Here is a 19,734-nt window from a genome sequence, read left to right on the forward strand (position 1 = left end):
TTGATCAGAGCTTCCTGAAGCTCTTTGATCCAAGATGATGGATGAAGATTAAAAACTACAAATATTCAGCTCTGCTGCTGTTTATTCAAACATTTATCAATAAAAGGTTTTGAATTAAAAATGTTGCTGATTTCGTCAGAATCTGGTTTTCAATCGGCAGTTTGGTTCCTCTGGTCCGGCAGTTTGGTTCCTCTGGTCCGGCAGTTTGGTTCCTCCGGTACGGCACAGACCCGCCAGCAGATCAACACATCAGAACTTTTTGATAGATGTTTCCATCTCCCCACGTTGGCGCATTTAATCCAAAACCAACGAGCAAGAACAGAAAACGTTTTTACAAAATTAAGGAAGTTATTTAGAATTTTACTGTTTTAATCAACTGATTCTGTCAACAACATAAACCTCAACAAAACGTCAGACTTGAAGTTTTAAACCAAGTGGAAGTGACTGAAAGCTGCTGTAGTTCTCCAGCTGAGTAACGTAACGAGCCGTTATTAGCAAACGCTAGTGAACGCTGGCTAACGTTAGCGAATGCTAGCGAATGCTAGCGAACGCTAGCGAATGCTAGCAAACGTTAGCGAATGTTAGCGAACGTTAGCGAATGCTAGCGAACACTAGCGAACGTTAGCGGCCGTTAGCGAACGCTAGCGAACGTTAGCGAACGCTAGTGAACGTTAGCAGCCGTTAGCGAACGTTAGCGGTCAATAGCGAACATTAGCGAACGTTAGCGGTCATTAGCGAACATTCGCGAACGTTAGCGGCCGTTAGCAAACATTAACGGCCGTTAGCGAACATTAGCAAACGTTAGCGAACATTAGCGAAGGTTAGCGGCCGTTAGCGAACATTAGCGAACGTTAGCGTCCGTTAGCGAACATTAGCGAACGTTAGCGAACATTAGCGAACGTTAGCGTCCGTTAGCGAACATTAGCGAACATTAGTGAACGTTAGCGGCCCTTAGTGAACGTTAGCGGCTGTTAGCGAACATTAGTGGCCGTTAGCGAACATTAGCGATAGTTAGCAAACATTAGTGAACGTTAGCGGCCGTTAGCGAACATTAGCGAACGTTAGCGGCCGTTAGTGAAAGTTAGCGGCTGTTAGCGAACATTAGCAAACGTTAGTGAACGTTAGCGGCTGTTAGCGAACATTAGCGGCCGTTAGCGAACATTAGCAAACGTTAGTGAACGTTAGCGGCTGTTAGCGAACATTAGCAAACGTTAGCGAACATTAGCGGCCGTTAGCGAACATTAGCGAACGTTAGCGAACGTTAGCGAACGTTAGCGAACGTTAGCGGCTGGATGTGAGGATGGAGGTTACGCCAGGTGGAAAATGTCGGAATCTGGAGGCTGAAATGGTTTGAATGCGCAGCAGGAACTGATCAGATGAACTGCGGATGGATGGAGAAGCACAAACTGACAGAACTCAGCATTTTGCAGTTTGTTTGACTGATTTTAGGGTTTCATCATGTTTCATGACTTACACAAGTCTGTCATATTTGGTCTTCACTTCTGTCTGCAAACTGTAAAATGGCAAGCACAGACAAAACCTTAATGCCTGGACGCTCCACCATCGGGCTCCAGCCAAGTCGTCACGGTGCCTAAAGGAACCGGGACATTTAGCCGGACCCGGCAGCAGGAGGAGGCTGACCTATGACTGCGTCCTGACTCCTCACACCGGATCCGTTTCCACCGTCGGGTCTTCGGTTCATCATCTGCTGAGAAATCAGAAGGATCCGTCACGAGACGTCGTTTCTTCACTCATATCTTCAACCTGCTGAGTCATTGGACCAGCCTGGTTCCCTTTGACCCGACCCAGTTTCTGAGCTTCCAGCCCAACTCTGGAAGCAGACGGGCCTCGATCCGAACCAACGGCAGGAACGTCGTCTGGACTTCCTGAGCCACCGCAGCTTCAGTGCTGCTAGCGCTGCTAGCGCATTCACTGACTGCTGCTGAGTGACGCAGCACTGAGTGAACTCTGGTGCTGCAGCTGCAGCAGAAATGCAGCTGCATCATTTCATGTTTGTTTACATCCCACTCCTTCATTTCTGAGCAATGGGCGCTGCAGTGATGTGATCATTGCTGCAGCGCCACCTGCAGCCTGATGTGATCATTGCTGCAGCGCCACCTGCAGCCTGATGTGATCATTGCTGCAGCGCCACCTGCAGCCTGCAGCGATGATCATTGCTGCAGCGCCACCTGCAGCCTGAGGTGATCATTGCTGCAGCGCCACCTGCAGCCTCCTGACCACATGGATTCCGTCTTCGTCTCACTGGACGGTTCTGGTTCAGCTGCTGTTGCTTCAGTTTAAAGGTGAAGAGTCTGGCGCTGTGGCGGCGCCGGGCTTGAGCGCAGCCCACATATGGAGGCCTCAGTCCTCGACCGCAGGTTCGATTCCTGGTGACCTTCATGTCTTCTCCCGTCTCTCATCGCCCACTTTTCTGTCGATTCTCTACCGAATAAAGGCCACTAGAGCCAGTCAAACCTTAAAAAGGCCACTAGAGTCCAGTTGGACCATCCAAAGTCCTACCTGGGTGTCGGCTACGATGCTAGCATGTCCTTGGGTCTCAGTGAGGGACATTCCTGGACAGGGCATGGAGATGCAGGCGCGCACCGCGTCATGGGGCTCTCTGACGCCCACAGAGCTGGAAGAAAGACGATGTCCTGTCACATGGACACGCAGGGGACACGTCTGGACACGCAGGGGACACGTCTGGACATGCAGCACGTCTGGACACGTAGGGGACACATCTGGACATGCAGGGGACACATCTGGACATGCAGCACGTCTGGACACGCAGGGGACGCATCTGGACATGCAGGGGACACATCTGGACATGCAGGGGACACGTGTGGACACGCAGCACGTCTGGACATGCAGGGGACACGTCTGGACACGCAGGGGACACGTCTGGACACGCAGGGGACACGTCTGGACACGCAGGGGACACGTCTGGACACGCAGGGGACATGCAGGAGACATGTCTGGACACGTCTGGACACGCAGGGGACACATCTGGACACGCAGCACGTCTGGACACGCAGGGGACACGTCTGGACACGCAGGGGACACGTCTGGACACGCAGGGGACATGCAGGAGACATGTCTGGACACGTCTGGACACGCAGCATGTCTGGACACGCAGGGGACATGCAGGAGACACGTCTGGACACGCAGGGGACATGCAGGAGACATGTCTGGACACGTCTGGACACGCAGGGGACACATCTGGACACGCAGCACGTCTGGACACGCAGGGGACACGCAGGGGACACATCTGGACACGCAGCACGTCTGGACACGCAGGGGACACGCAGGGGACACATCTGGACACGCAGCACGTCTGGACATGCAGGGGACACGCAGGGGACACATCTGGACACGCAGCACGTCTGGACACGCAGGGGACACGCAGGGGACACATCTGGACACGCAGCACGTCTGGACACGCAGGGGACACGCAGGGGACACATCTGGACACGCAGCACGTCTGGACACGCAGGGGACACGCAGGGGACACATCTGGACACGCAGCACGTCTGGACATGCAGGGGACACGCAGGGGACACATCTGGACACGCAGCACGTCTGGACACGCAGGGGACACGCAGGGGACACATCTGGACACGCAGCACGTCTGGACACGCAGGGGACACGCAGGGGACACATCTGGACACGCAGCACGTCTGGACACGCAGGGGACACGCAGGGGACACATCTGGACACGCAGCACGTCTGGACACGCAGGGGACACGCAGGGGACACATCTGGACACGCAGCACGTCTGGACACGCAGGGGACACATCTGGACATGCAGCACGTCTGGACACGCAGGGGACACGTTGACAGGATGTCTGTCTTACCATTCCTTCCCATCACTTTTCCGTCTGTCCTTCTTCTTGTCCGGCTTCGCGCTCCTCCCTCCCAGCAGAGACGTGATCTTCTGCTTCTCCTCCTTTGCTTTTGCCGCATCCGTCTTCTTGGCGCTCGGAGCCGGAAGTTTAGTCTTCCGGAAACCAAACCAACTAGCAAAGCCGGAGCCAGACTTTTGCTTCCCTTCGCTCGTTTTCTCCTGTGACTTGTGCAGGTTCTCCTCGATGCCGAGCATCACCTTCTCTTCGATGGTGGTGATGGCGCCGTGTCTCTCGGGTTCCTCAGACACCGGCTCGCCAAAGGCGCTGGAGAACTGCTGCTCGATCTGGAGGCGCCTCGCCTGCTCTCTCTGCAGCTTCACACTCTGGAGTCTTTCGCTGGAGGAGCCCAGATGCGACGGGACCGTCAGCCCTTCCTCAATCAGAAAGTTGCTCAGTAGGGATCGATTCACTGGACAGTGGTAGCTGCTGGAGCAGCTCATGCTACCGGGAAGGACGTCCCCAAGAGAGTTCAGTGAGCTCCCTGAGTGGGTTCTGATCTGCGTCCGGACCTTTCCGGACCGGTTGAAGCTCGGCCTGTCCAGGTAGCGCGCGCCGAAGCTCTGGCTGCGAGCTTTAGCTCCATTCATGCCCATCACTGGCTTGAGAAGAGGTCTGGTGGACACGGACACGGAGCGTTTAAACAGCCAGCCTTGCTCATCGAAGCCCCAGTCCAGCATCCCGCCGCCGTCGGACGCTGCAGGCTGCAGAGGCTCAGAGTCCAGGGAGCTGCAGCGGGTCTCAATCTTCCGGCAGGACTTCTCCCGTGAACCAAATTTATGCACCACTAGGGGATCGCATGTAAATGTTTGGAAAGTCTGCAGACTGTTTGGGTCGTCATTACTCTGTCTCCCAAAGATCAAGAAGGTGCTGGCGCTCTGTCCAGAGATTGCTTCGTGAGACTTGGCGTTCACAGGAAGTGTCCTTTTCACGGCATTTGAGGAGGATGTGTGGGGGTTACTGGGAGCCCCGTGGTAGTAAACGTTAGAGAAACCGGTAGGCAGGACTTCAGAAAGCTTCGGCTCGCTGATGCTCTGCTGGGATCTCTGCAGGATGTTCTGGTCTGCTGATCCATTGTCACTGCGGCATGTGGTGATTCTGTCCGGCTCAACGGAGTCTGAGGTTTGTGATTCTTGAACGGGGAGGTGAGGAATCTTTGACCCATCGGTAAGGAAGGTTTTGAGGGAGACGTCTCTCGTCTGCAGGTCAGCAAGTTGATGATCTCTCATGGTGCTGGACTGCTGGGTCTCTACAACAGAACTGAAGTCAGTAGCTGTGGTTGACTTGCCAGTGGCTGAGCTTTGAGGCTGAGTTGCCAGTTCTCTGTCTTTGGTTGCGCAGTCTGAGGCGGCTTTAAGGACAAGAGACGTGGTTCGGCCTGGCGGCGGCGGCGGCGGCGACGGAGACCTTCGCTCTGATCTGAACGAATCTCCCTGGTCTCCTTGGCGTCTCTGTTTCCTCGGCGAACAGGGCAGGTGGTCACAGATGCTCTCTTCAGCACAGTCATTGCTGGAGGCTCTAGTTGATGGTTTTGTTGGACTCTTCAGTCCTGGTGACTTTAGGATCTTTGACTGTTTCACAGGAGATGCGAGCGGAGACAGCTGCTGCTCCAGACACTTGGAGCCGACCGGTGTTGAAACGTCTTGATCTGCGCCCTGGCTGGACCCGTGCTGGTTGGCCCGTTTGCTGGCCACGCTGTGTCCTGGAGCGGTCGCCTGTCCTTTGGGTCTTTGGCCCTTGATGAGCTTCTGGTGCAGAGGAGAATGGGTGTGTTTGAGCTGATCTTGGCCTCCATCTGCACTCTTGCTTCTCAGAATGAAAGCTTTCCTTGCCGAGTCACAGAACTGAGGTTTTGGTTTCCTCTGTGGAGATTCTGAGCCGGTCCAGTCGCTGCCGTCCCGACCGGCTGGATTTGCCTGGTCTCTGCAGTGGGGCACTTCCATGGAAGCGCTTCGCTGTCTGGCTTCATTCAGAGCTCTGGTTGCAGAGCAGCTCACCTCGTCCGCCTCTGCTTGCTTCAGAGGAAGCCTGCCTTGCTGCCTCTGGCTGCAGTCCAGCCTGGATTTACGGTCAGTGGCCTGTTCTTGGTTGTTGTTCCTGTCGCTGAGCTTCACTCCTGATATGCGTCCATCTAATGAGTTCCTGTTGAGGCCCTCGGACTTTGTGAGGCTGTCTGTTGGACTCACACCAGGTTTAACGGTGGGGGCGTCTAAAAACAGGAGGCGGTCAGAGTCGGGTGAGGGGAAGAGGCCGGAGCTAGCTGGAAGAATCGAGTCTTCACGAGAACCTTTGTCATCATCTGCAGAAACCGCCAGCGAGTCCAAATGGAGACGTTTCTCTGTTGATTGTTCGCCAGATTCATCTGGATCAGCAGCGTCCAGGATGGACGCCTGCGGCTCGGCTGTCAAAGGTTTTCTTGTTGAACTTTTCCTAGCAGGAGACCCTTGTTGGAGCGACTTGACCCCAGAGGAGTAAATGCCCTCGTTGGAGGTCATGCAGTCTTTGCAGTGGGGAACAGCTGCGGTTGCCTCTGTGTTCATCTGGAGATGCTTGAGGCCTTTCAGGATATGCCCCTCCTTCCACCCCAGGTCTGTTGGCTCGATGAACACTGAATGATTGCTGGAGACCGAGCCTGTGCTCATACGCTTGTCCCGGCTGGAGGCACCCTGTGGAGACATCAGCAACCGTTTCATTGATCTTTACAAGTCACAGATAGAAAACAACAAAACAAGAGACGTACCTGCTTGGAGAAGCCGCGTCCGTCTGCCCAGGTGTGGGAGCCGCTGGAGTATTCGCTGCCAGCACTGGACAGAGACTCACTGCCGCTGCTTCGTGGGCAGGTCAGGCTCAGCAGGCTGGGCCACCGTCCTGCAGCTGCACTTCTGGCTTTTCCGTTTCTTTGGGCCTCCTGGAAAAGATGAGTGATCAACCACTGGGAATCACCGCTCACAGTAAAACACTCATCCGATTTACTGACCAATCGCTGGAGGCTCATTAGAGACACATTTCATAGTAAAGGTTTATCTGGTCCAGTTGAAGCTGAAACTAACTGAACTGAGTCTGAGGTTTTCTGCAGAGCAGCACGAAATGGTCCAAATCAACAAACTGATCCAGAACCAGCCAGCTGTTCTCGCTCCATACGAGTCTGATGGTCGGTCTCCATGTTTCCAGGTGACTTGGAAAACCCTGTCTGAGTTCGTCTCCGTTCCCCGTCGATGTTTACCGAAATCAGAAACTTAAACACTAATTCCTGTGCTGGGCTAAGTAAAACGTTAGCTGCACTAATCCTAAGGCAATAATCATAAACTTGAATTCAGCTAATGCTAACATGCTACACCATCATGGTAGCTAGCCCAAGCTAATGCTAACATGCTACACCACCATGGTAGCTAGCACAAGCTAATGCTAGCATGCTACACCACCATGGTAGCTAGCACAAGCTAATGCTAACATGCTACACCACCATGGTAGCTAGCAGAAGCTAATGTTAACATGCTACACCACCATGGTATTTAGCAGAAGCTAATGCTAACATGCTACACCACCATGGTATTTAGCAGAAGCTAATGCTAACATGCTCCACCACCATGCTAACATGCTACACCACCATGGTAGCTAGCAGAAGCTAATACTAACATGCTACACCACCATGCTAACATGCTACACCACCATGGTAGCTAGCAGAAGCTAATGCTAACATGCTACACCACCATGGTAGCTAGCAGAAGCTAATACTAACATGCTACACCACCATGCTAACATGCTACACCACCATGGTAGCTAGCAGAAGCTAATACTAACATGCTACACCACCATGCTAACATGCTACACCACCATGGTAGCTAGCAGAAGCTAATGCTAACATGCTACACCACCATGGTAGCTAGCAGAAGCTAATACTAACATGCTACACCACCATGCTAACATGCTACACCACCATGGTAGCTAGCAGAGGCTAATACTAACATGCTACACCACCATGCTAACATGCTACACCACCATGGTAGCTAGCAGAAGGTGAAATTGTTAGGATTAAAGTTATTTTGACGGATTAAATGTATTTTCTGACTCATGTTTTGTGTGGACCAGCAAGCGGAGCGTCTGCTGGCGCCAGGTCTGCTAAACACGCAGCGTTTCCAATGTTGTGACCCCATTTGGAGCAGCATGGATCGTAGGGAAAGCTGTCCTGGTCAGCTTCCTCCCAAAGTCATTAGCGTCGTCTGTTAGCAATAATTAATGCGAACAGGAAATGATTGCATGGGGACCTGGGGCTGCAGCTGATATTCACCTATTATCTGACCTCTTGGCTTCACGCCGCGCCGCCGCAGATTAATCTGGGAACTAATTACAGGCGGCGCGGCGCGGCGGCGCGGCGCGGCGGCGCGGCGCGGCGGCGCGGCGCGGCGGCGCTATCGGAGGCTCGACCGAAGCCAAACAGTTTAAGGTGACCTTCAGTCGGAGCTGAAGGTCGGAGCCGCCGGAACGTCTTCATCATCCGACGCGCTGCAGGTGTTTTATGAATCCGTGTTTTCAGACGGGAGCATCATCACCGCCGGCTTCGGGTCCCCAGAGCCGCGGCTGAAGCACCTGGTGGTTCACCTGGGAGCCCCGGTGGCTGCTGGGTAACGGCCGCCGCGCGCTGCGTTTATTTATCCACATTTCACTCCATATAAAACAGCTGAGCTGTGTTTAAAGGGCCCAACGACAAGCAGCCCGGTTCCCATGGTTACCACAGCACGGAGACGGCCTAGTCAAAGTGTTCAATGACATCCACATAAACATGGGCTGTGGGAGAACCACAGTGCTGGTTCTGGTTCTGTTGGACCTCAGTGCTGATCATGTAACTGAACCGGATGGAGCGTCGGGTCGGACTCTCCGGTCCAAAACTCCGCTGGTTTGAATCCGACATAAAGAAAACAGGGATTACTTTGTTTCAACTGGAAACCTCTCATCAGAGAGGTCAAAGGTCACATGAGGGGAACCCCAAGGTTCAGTCCCAGGACCCCTTCTATCTGCTGGCTCAGGTTATAAGATCAGCTACCACATCTATGATGCACAGCTCTACGTCACGATGTCACCAGGTGACCTTTGACCCCATCCAGCCACTGAACAGATCGATGTGAGGATGAGACTGAAGTTATTATTACTGGACCTAAAGAGGAGCGATCTAGAGTTATAGATCTATAGATCTAGAGCTATAGATCTAGAGCTATAGATCTATAGATCTAGAGTTATAGATCTAGAGTTATAGATCTATAGATCTAGAGTTATAGATCTATAGATCTAGAGTTATAGATCTAGAGTTATAGATCTATAACATGGGCGACTGTGGCTGTGTGTGTCGTCTTGCGATCGGAAGGTTGCAGGTTCGATTCCAGCTTCCTCCTGTCGATGTGACCCTTGACCCCAAACTGCCTACGAGCCGCGAATCTGAGTGAATGAGACTCTAGTTCAGTCCATTTACCATCTAGAGTCATAGATCTAGAATCAACGCACAGCTTCAGTTACTACAACTGAAAACCAGCGATCAGCCCGAAACCTGGGAGTAGTGATGACCTCTGACCTGAACCTTCAGAGCCACATTAAGACAGTCACAAAGTCGGCCTTCTATCACCTGAAGAACATCTCCAGGATTAGAGGACTGATGTCTCAGATCTAGAGAAACTCATCCATGTTTATCTTTAGCCGCATTGATTCCTGCAGCAGCGTCTCATCAGGTCTGACTGATAAATCAATCAAACTGCTGCAGCTGATCCAGGAGCTGCTGCAGCCGATCCAGGAGCTGCTGCAGCTGATCCAGGAGCTGCTGCAGCCGATCCAGGAGCTGCTGCAGCCGATATAGAAGCTGCTTCAGCCGATCCAGAAGCTGCTGCAGCCGACCCAGAAGCTGCTGCAGCTGATCCAGGAGCTGCTGCAGCTGATCCAGGAGCTGCTGCAGCCGATCCAGCAGCTGCTGCAGCCGATCCAGGAGCTGCTGCAGCCGATCCAGGAGCTGCTGCAGCCGATCCAGAAGCTGCTGCAGCCGATCCAGGAGCTGCTGCAGCCGATCCAGGAGCTGCTGCAGCCGACCCAGAAGCTGCTGCAGCCGATCCAGGAGCTGCTGCAGCCGATCCAGGAGCTGCTGCAGCCGATCCAGAAGCTGCTGCAGCCGATCCAGGAGCTGCTGCAGCCGATCCAGGAGCTGCTGCAGCCGACCCAGAAGCTGCTGCAGCCGATCCAGGAGCTGCTGCAGCCGATCCAGGAGCTGCTGCAGCCGATCCAGAAGCTGCTGCAGCCGATCCAGGAGCTGCTGCAGCCGATCCAGGAGCTGCTGCAGCCGATCCAGGAGCTGCTGCAGCCGATCCAGGAGCTGCTGCTGCTGTTCTGACTAAAACCAGGAAGATGGAGACATAACTCCAGGTTTAAAGTCCCTCCTCTGGCTCCCTGTAGCTCAGAGACTTTAAAATCCTGATGTTAGTTTATAAATCACTGAACGGTTTGGAACCATAATAACCTAAAGATCTGTTATTACTGTACCAACCGTCTGGACCCCTCAGGTTCTGGTTCTGGTTCTGCTCTGCATCCCCAGAACCAGAACCAGACGAGGAGAAGCAGCATTCAGTTTCTATGGACCACAGATTTGGAACAAACTTCCAGAAAACTGTAAAACAGCTGAAACACTGAGAGCCTTTAACCCAGAGCTGCTGATGGACCATAAACAACATCTGGACCCAAACCGGGTTCCAGCGCCAGGGAGAAACGGTTTGGGTTTTCCCCTCGCTGGTTTGTCTCCCTGCCGATGTGAAGAAAAAGCTTCGCTGCTGCAAGAATTAAATGATAACATTTGATTTGATTTTCAGGTTTGAGAAATCCTTCAATCTCCATGGCAACCATTCAGCTGCCAAACACCTGGGTGGACCAGCCCAGGGCCACTTCCTCCTAGATCCGGCCCTGCTCACCCCAACTTCACCAAGGAGGAGGAGGAGGAGGAGGAGGAGGAGGAGGAGGAAGGACACGTTTATATACGCAATAAAACATGTTTCTGACTGAGAACAGATTTATATCAAACAGATATCCAACATGAAAGTGTAGAAATTTTCCCTCCCTGCAGAGCGGAGCAGCCAGTAACTCCAGACGGGCTGCCTCGGGTCCCCGACCCCCACTTTGGGAACCCCGGTCTGACCTGACGGATGTCCAGTTTAAAGCTTACCAATGGGAAGTTTAGTGGAAGGAAAAGCGTAACTGAGAAAAGCTCCAGCAGCAGCAGTCTGGGTTTTCTGCCAGGATTCCACACCAGCAGCCGAGGTGCAGCTTCTACACCAACATTTCTACGGAGAAGCAGGCGGAGCAGCTGCCTGTTCTCTCCGTCTCCCTCAGCTTCTCCGATTCAACATGGAGGCAGATCCAACATGGAGGCCGATCCAACATGGAGGCCGATCCAACATGGAGGCCCATCCAACATGGAGGCCGATTCAACATGGAGGCCGATTCAACATGGAGGCCGATCCAACATGGAGGCCGATTCAACATGGAGGCAGATCCAACATGGAGGCCGATCCAACATGGAGGCCGATTCAACATGGAGGCCGATCCAACATGGAGGCCGATCCAACATGGAGGCCGATCCAACATGGAGGCCGATCCAACATGGAGGCCGATCCAACATGGAGGCCGATTCAACATGGAGGCCGATCCAACATGGAGGCCGATCCAACATGGAGGCCGATCCAACATGGAGGCCGATCCAACATGGAGGCTGATCCAGAGCCGGAGGGAAGGAACAACCAGGAAGGCAGAGGACTGAGAGAAGAGATGGAGAGAAAACGCTCCTTCATCCATCCATCATCCTTCCTTCACTCCTACATCCTTCACTCCTTCATCCTTCACTCCTCCTTCCTTTATTCCTCCTTCCTTCACTCCTTCATTTCTCCTCTTTCTTCCTCTCTTGTTCAAATTGAGAAGTGTTAAACAGCATCATTAGCTTCTTAGCTCATTTTGAGCTAAAACTAATGAATCAATGTTAGCCAACATGCTAGCTTTAGCCAGCCTGTTTATATTAGCATCTTAGAGACTTCCAGCTTGAGACCTCGAGCTCCGATACTCGATGGAGAACATTGTCAGCATCGCAGCGGCAGCCATCCAGCTAATGTTACAATTTATAGCAAAAATTAGCTTTTCATGTAGCTTTAGGTGAAACACCGCTATTAGCATATTACACTAGTTAATGGTCAACATGCTAGTGATAGCATCAGGGCACTATTTTAGTTAAGTTTGGTATTTTAACTTCATTTGATAAAAAGCTACTGGATTTACTAAATCAATGTTAGTCAACATGTTTGTGATAGCATGAGGGCTAGCAGTAGCATTTTAGCTAAAATTAGCGTTTTCTTTAAAAGCCTTCTGGATGCCGGCGTGCAGTTTCAGCTAACGTTAGCTTTTTATGTGATTTTATCTCATGCATCGCTGCTATCTCACTAGATGGAGGGATTTAATGTTACGGCAGGAACCACTAGCATATCGCTAAAGATGTTAGCTAATTGTAGGTACGCTGCTCTCGTAGCTCTATATGAGCTAAAATCATCGTTCTTCCTGTTCAGATTCATCAATCTGTGACTGTAGAGTTCATTTCAAATAATTCAGCAAATTTCAGCAAAAAGGTTCAAATTCTTTCACACTGGATCTTCCCAGAAAAATGCTAATTTTTCTAGTTTATATTAGAAAAATGTGTTTTACCAAACTAAGCTGCCAGCATAACCTGGAGAACTGTGGGAGCAAAACTCAAACACGGTGATTTCCTACCTGTGAGACGGGAGCGGTGGAGGTTCTGACCCGTTGCTGGAACAGAACGCTCAGAATCCGGTTCTGCTGCTCCAGGTCGAACACGCGGGTCCGCAGCTTCACACACTCCTCCTTCAGGTCCTGAAGGCACGACACACACAAAATTCACCACTTCACCATCAAAACTAGCTTCTACAATGTTTCATCTGTACAAAGCTATGCTAAAATAAGCTAAGCTAAGCTATGTTACTCTATGCTAAGCTAAGATAAGCTATGCTAAGATAAGCTAAGATAAGCTATACTAAGCTATGTTACTCTATGCTAAGCTAAGATAAGCTATGCTAAGATAAGCTAAGCTAAGCTATACTAAGCTATGTTACTCTATGCTAAGCTAAGATAAGCTATGCTAAGATAAGCTAAGATAAGCTATACTAAGCTATGTTACTCTATGCTAAGCTAAGACAAGCTAAGCTAAGACAAGCTATGCTAAGATAAGCTAAGCTATACAAAGCTGTTACTCTATGCTAAGCTAAGATAAGCTAAGATAAGCTAAGATAAGCTATGTTACTCTATGCTAAGCTAAACTATACTAAGCTATGTTACTCTATGCTAAGCTAAGATAAGCTATGTTACTCTATGCTAAGCTAAGCTATACTAAGCTATGTTACTCTATGCTAAGCTAAGCTAAGCTATGTTACTCTATGCTAAGCTAAGTTACTCTATGCTAAGCTAAGCTAAGCTCTGTTCATGGAGGTTTCTGCGTCGCTACCCTCAGTCTCAGCCCGGCTAACTCAAAGTGTTTGGGCTCTTTCTTCTGAGTGCGGCAGGAACCAACCTTTTGCGTGAGCAGCGCCTGCACCACCTGGTTGGCCACCTGGGGGAGCACAGGGAGGTTAGCACAGATCTGAGCTGCAGCTCGGCTTGGAAAGCAGGAGTAATGAGGAGCGGTGAGCTCAAAGGGACAGGAAGTTGCATCACAGCGTCGACCTGGAGGTAAACGAGCAGCGGCTGCCTCCAGCGACTCCGACCCTCAGCACCACGTCTGAAAAAGCCTTTTCCTTGAACCCTGCATGATGTTTTCCTCTAATCACAATCAGCTTATTAATATTTCTGATCCAGCAGGATTTCCTCTCATGTCTGATTCTTCAGAAATTATCTCAGATTTCTGTTCAGTTTGGAAAATTCACAGCATTTCACAAAGCGACCAGCCTGCAGGGCGGCGACACCTTCGCTTCTGTCCCATTAAAACAACCATTTACTCTGGTAAATAATGACTTTATTCTCATAATTAAAAACAAAGTTCTTAGTCTGGCTCTGACGCTACGCTAGCGCTAGGCTAGCACGTTAGCTTTGGTTGCCTTTACCCAGAATGCCCTGCGCTGTAGTCCACTTCCTGCTTCTGGAGCGGTCTCTGGTCCGCTTGCCGTTCACATTCAAACCGAACCCAGACCGAGGTTTGGAGGACCAGAGGTCAAAGGTCGACTAGCATTCACACCAACCGGACCGGACTTTGACTAGGCAGACTGGACTCGGATCAACCTGTTCCTGTTTTCATGGTTTATAATGTCACACTGTGAAACCAGAAGCAGCCTGGTTCTCATAGTGACCTCTGACCCCGAACACCAGATCACTGACCTCGTCCAAGCAGCGTTCGTACTGCTTCCTCTGGTTGTCGTTTTCCACGGACAGCGCCGAGTTCTCCGCCTGCAGAGACGAATCAGAACCGTTAGCAGAAACCCAACGCTCCTGAAATGAAACCAGTAAAACCAGTAAAACCAGTAAAACCAGTGAAACCAGTAAAACCAGTGAAACCAGTGAAACCAGGCCGCCCAGTGCAGAACGACGCTGAGCGAGGAAATAAAAGCTACATCCAGCCTGAGAGCCGAGCTCTGGCCTGCAGCAGCGATTCCCGGGTTCATCTCAGCAGAAACGTTTCTCCTAACTGGTGATGCTGTAAATTTCGGGGATCAAACTCCGTGACGATCCGGCAGAAGGTGAAATTCAATTTCCAGGACTGGGGCAGAAACCGTTTCAAAGAGTCTGGAGGCGACTTTCCTCCAAAAATGATTACCCCCATTAATCTGGAGGCGGCCGCGGGAAATAAAACAGAAGAAGAAGAACCGCTTCACTCCAACGTTCAGATTAATAAACCGGCTAATCCTGAGGAACCTTCAGGCTGGACGACCAGATCGTCTCATCAAACCCTACATCTCCCACTGACTTCACTATTCACATCTGCTTTACTGCCATGAGAAGAAGAAAGTGCACCCTCTAACTAAGTACACCCAGAGAAAACGATCAGAAATTAGCTGAAAGGCTAAAGGTCATTCAAACCCGGCGTACCTCCAGCGCTCGGAGGCGTTCCAGCAGAGGATTGTCAGTGGCGGCCTGCGGGGACGGCGGCGCCTCGGCGGCGGCCTGCGGGGACGGCGTTGCCTCGGCGGCGGCGGCGGTGGGGCCGCCCAGACTGTCCTGCTGCTTCCACATCTCCTCCAGCAGCTTGTCCTGCGCAGGAAGCAGAGAAAAGGCTAACGATGCGACGCTAGCCGCCATTCTGAAGAAAAGTCACTGGATTTGTTGTATTTTTGAAAAATGTTGCCAATTTGTCGCTAGTCGGATTTTCTCAAAATTGTCAGCTTATGTTTTGAAACGTTGCTAAATTGGCAACAACGTTTCCCTCATGCTGACCGAAGACCCCCAAACCCCCCAAAGACCCCCAAACCCCCCAAAGACCCCCAAACCCCCCATCCACCCACGTAAAGGTCATAAAAGAGCCACTAGCTCAACAGGAAACAGAGACTGATGCTCACAGCTAGCGATGCTAATCATGCTAACGGCTAACATTAGATGATTCAAGACCTTTGTAAAAACTGGTTTGTCTTCATTTTGAAACAGCTGAATCTGAGCTGTTTGAGCTCTCACACTGTGTGACGTCACCCCCAGGCCTGCCGTGAACACTTTGACTTTAATGATTTTAGGTTGTCAGAGTTGCAGCTCTGTCACATAAAGGCTGTTTTAAAGAAAATAACTTGTTTATTTCACTGTAAATATCTTTCTGGTAACTTTTTTTTCAAAAATAAACTGAAAATAAAGTATTTTGCTGGCATCTGTAGAACTGAAAGATAAATTAATTTGTTTAGAATCAACAGATTTTATAAAAGTTGTGACTGAAAATTAGCCACAAAATCTCTAATTGGTTCATATTTAATAACGTGCATAAAAACATAGAAACTCCTCAGAGATTTATTCCTCTCTGGCTGGAAGACACTGACTGCTCGTGACTGCTCCGCATCACCCCTCGTCTAAAGAGCTCAACTGTCCCTTTGAGGAGTTTTTTGCTGAAATCACGTTAAAGTTCATGTTTTCTTCCCGACATTCAGATTCTGCAGCTTCTCACAGAAAACAGGAACGACGGAGACAAACCTCAGATCCACTAACGATGCGGCTCGTTGGTTCGTTGGTTTTAAAGATATGCAGACTGGCCCCGCCCACATATTGGCCCCATCCACAGATTAGCCCCGCCCACATATTGGCCCCATCCACAGATTAGCCCCGCCCACATATTGGCCCCATCCACAGATTAGCCCCGCCCACATATTGGCCCCATCCACAGATTAGCCCCGCCCACATATTGGCCCCATCCACAGATTAGCCCCGCCCACATATTGGCCCCATCCACAGATTAGCCCCGCCCACATATTGGCCCCATCCACAGATTAGCCCCGCCCACATATTGGCCCCATCCACAGATTAGCCCCGCCCACATATTGGCCCCATCCACAGATTAGCCCCGCCCACATATTGGCCCCATCCACAGATTAGCCCCGCCCACATATTGGCCCCATCCACAGATTAGCCCCGCCCACATATTGGCCCCATCCACAGATTAGCCCCGCCCACATATTGGCCCCATCCACAGATTAGCCCCGCCCACATATTGGCCCCATCCACAGATTAGCCCCGCCCACATTGAGCAACATCAAAGCCTGGCAGGTTGGATTCATCGTCATCTTTCATCTTTATAATTAAAATGTTCCAGAATAAAATAAAACTTTCAGCGGCTGAACCTTGTAGGCCTTCATCAGGTCCAGAGGATCCACTTTGGGTCCGTCCAGAGAGTCCTGGTTCTGGAGCAGGGACCGCACGGTCTGCTCCATGCTGCGAAACACACACACACACACACACACACACACCTATACTGGTTTTGGTGTACTAGCAGGACACTTTTTTCAAACCAGTTTTTTGCAACACTAAACGGACACCCCTTTCCACTTATGCTAGAAAGACGTAGTAAGTTGTCAAAAATCTTGTTAGAGTTACACAACATAGATCTCACTTAAAAATTTAGATACACACTTCAGAACTCAAAATACAAGAATGTGACCCAATGCTGTATTAAAAGGACAAACGATAATGAGGTGCTTGGCTCCGCCCATGACACCAACAGTAATTGTCAGGGCCAATTTTATTTATCAGGACCATGGCATACACATACAAAAAACATAAAATTTATGTGCATTAAGAAGTCCAAAAATGGAAATATGGACTATAACTAGTCCATATTTCTGTGGAGTGCATTTGTCATCCCATGAGATGTCTGAATCATCTACGGAATCAGGAGCATACTCCTCTTCTGATGATATCGCTTCACTTGAACTTTGTTCTGGACAGACCTGTTGATTAAAAACATATTTTGTATACATTGAAAGCGTTTCAGCAAGAATATTTCTACTAAAAGCTTACCAGTGATGTCCTCCTTTTATTTACAATAACACATTTTGTGCAGGGACTGGTTGCAAACTAGACAGAGAAAAGTAAGAATTGACAAAGGGAAGTAGCATAAGTATTTAAAAGTCAGTGCTGCACTATGACTCAATTTCAACATACAGCACAACTAGACATGGAAGATCATATTCAAAAGATGAACCCAATTCCCATTCTCAAAAAATTACCTTTACATCACACACCACTCCATTTCAGAGGTGAAAACAGTCCTTCAAATAAAACATTTTTCTAAACTTGACATTTCATCATGGATGATATCATGATCTCACACACAGTTAACCACCGTTAACCGAAAAAAGTGTAATCTTAAATAAGAATTTGATCCTGACACTTGTGTAGGTATCAAAACCAATGAATTGTTATGATTAATTGTTTTGAATCGCAATAACCATGTGTTTGAACAGTACTTAGTATTCTCATGACTATTTTAGAAAATAAAAAGGTCATTGAGATAAAACTTATGTCAGGTGAGTTGCCAGAAAATAATTTGCATGCATCCAACTCAGCAGCCTGACAAGGCATCTCTATGGAGAGCTAAAATGAAGGGATAAACACTGAATGATTGTTTCTAAAAATAAAACAATGTCCACCTAATGTATGAACCTATCCAGTTTATTACAGAGGATCCATGTGTCTGTGCTCATCTGAACTCAACTTTCATTCTTTTCTTCATGTAATTTCAAAACTCAGTCCTCCAAATTTCTGCACCTTACATGATGAGTATTACACAAGACCAGTGTGTTTGAATAGTACTTAATATTATTTCAATGACTTTATATAAGAAACAAAGTTGGTTGTCGGAGACCAAAAATACCTCTGGAGGGTTGGTTGAACTGGATCTGCATACATCCACGTCACCAGCCTGACACAGTTCATCTTTGGAAATCTGAAATGTAAAGAACACTCACTAAATGTGAGTTTGTTGCCAATGTAGAGAACAGTCCTCCCTATTCCTGCACCTTACATTTTGAGTATTACACTGGACCCATGTGTATGTCCACTCCTAAATGTGACTTTCATTCTTCTGTACTTGTAATTTCAATACTCAGTCCTCCCTATTCCTGCACCTTATATTTTGAGTACTACACAGGACCCGTGTGTATGTGCGTTTCTAAATGTAATTTTCATTCTTTTCTACCTGTAATTTCAAAATTCAGGTTTCCAAATTTCTGCAACTTACATGATGAGTATTACATAAGACCAGTGTGTATGTGCACTCCTAAATGTGACTTTCATTTTTCTGTACTTGTAATTTCAATACTCAGTCCTCACTATTCCTGCACCTTATATTTTGAGTATTACACAGGACCTGTGTGTATGTGCGTTTCTAAATGTAATTTTCATTCTTTTCTACCTGTAATTTCAAAATTCAGGTTTCCAAATTTCTGCAACTTACATGATGAGTATTACACAAGACCAGTGTGTATGTGCACTCCTAAATGTGACTTTCATTTTTCTGTACTTGTAATTTCAATACTCAGTCCTCACTATTCCTGCACCTTATATTTTGAGTATTACACAGGACCTGTGTGTATGTGCGTTTCTTAATGTAATTTTCATTCTTTTCTACCTGTAATTTCAAAATTAAGGTTTCCAAATTTCTGCAACTTACATGATGAGTATTACACAAGACCAGTGTGTATGTGCACTCCTAAATGTGACTTTCATTTTTCTGTACTTGTAATTTCAATACTCAGTCCTCCCTATTCCTGCACCTTACATTTTGAGTATTACACAGGACCTGCGTGTATGTGCGCTTCTAAATGTAGCTTTCATTCTTTTGTACTTGTAATTTCAAACCTCAGTTCTCTCCTTTTATGCAGCTTACATATCAAGTGTTACGCAAGACTTGTGTGTTTGAACAGTACTTAACATCATATCAAAACTGTATTTTAGAAAATAAGTTGGTCGTTGGAGACCAAAATTACCTCTGGATGGTTGATTGAACAGGACCCGCCTGAATCCACGTCACCAGCCTGACACGGTTCATCTTTGGAAATCTGAAATATAAAGAACACTCACTGAATATGAGTTTGTTCCCAATTTAGAAAACAGTCCTCCCTATTCCTGCCCCTTACATTTTGAGTATTACACAGGACCCATGTGTATGTCCACTCCTAAATGTGACTTTCATTCTTCTGTACTTGTAATTTCAATACTCAGTCCTCCCTATTCCTGCACCTTATATTTTGAGTACTACACAGGACCCGTGTGTATGTGCGTTTCTAAATGTAATTTTCATTCTTTTCTACCTGTAATTTCAAAATTCAGGTTTCCAAATTTCTGCAAC

The 19,734-nt window shown here is 48.9% G+C and overlaps 1 protein-coding gene and 1 long non-coding RNA gene across 8 annotated transcripts in view; both read right to left on the bottom strand.

Moving 5' to 3' along the window:
- The window catches only part of LOC103460713 (uncharacterized), a 91,220-nt gene that overhangs the window by 22,498 nt on the left and 48,988 nt on the right, over positions 1-19,734 (bottom strand). For 2 of the 7 annotated variants that reach the window (XM_081604764.1, XM_081604765.1), the window contains 9 exons: positions 16,727-16,817; positions 15,003-15,164; positions 14,295-14,363; positions 13,495-13,533; positions 12,681-12,800; positions 6,643-6,810; positions 3,855-6,568; positions 2,521-2,635; positions 1,642-1,708 (listed from right to left, as the gene is read on the bottom strand). In XM_081604764.1, the coding sequence (XP_081460890.1) occupies positions 1,642-1,708; positions 2,521-2,635; positions 3,855-6,568; positions 6,643-6,810; positions 12,681-12,800; positions 13,495-13,533; positions 14,295-14,363; positions 15,003-15,164; positions 16,727-16,817 (3,545 nt within the window). Of the gene's footprint in view, positions 1-1,278; positions 1,382-1,474; positions 1,514-1,641; positions 1,709-2,520; positions 2,636-3,854; positions 6,569-6,642; positions 6,811-12,680; positions 12,801-13,494; positions 13,534-14,294; positions 14,364-15,002; positions 15,165-16,726; positions 16,818-19,734 lie in introns of those variants that run through there. The other 5 variants (XM_081604768.1, XM_081604769.1, XM_081604767.1 and 2 more) reach the window with 5 other exon arrangements.
- Positions 17,076-17,485, bottom strand: LOC145550899 (uncharacterized). Its single transcript, XR_014086727.1, has 2 exons — positions 17,403-17,485; positions 17,076-17,332 (listed from the first exon to the last, which is right to left on the bottom strand). It is a non-coding gene; the product is annotated as an uncharacterized LOC145550899 (long non-coding RNA).

The sequence above is a fragment of the Poecilia reticulata genome, chromosome 2, assembly GCF_904066995.2.
Source record: "Poecilia reticulata chromosome 2, P_reticulata-male-v2, whole genome shotgun sequence".
Lineage (NCBI taxonomy): Eukaryota > Metazoa > Chordata > Actinopteri > Cyprinodontiformes > Poeciliidae > Poecilia > Poecilia reticulata.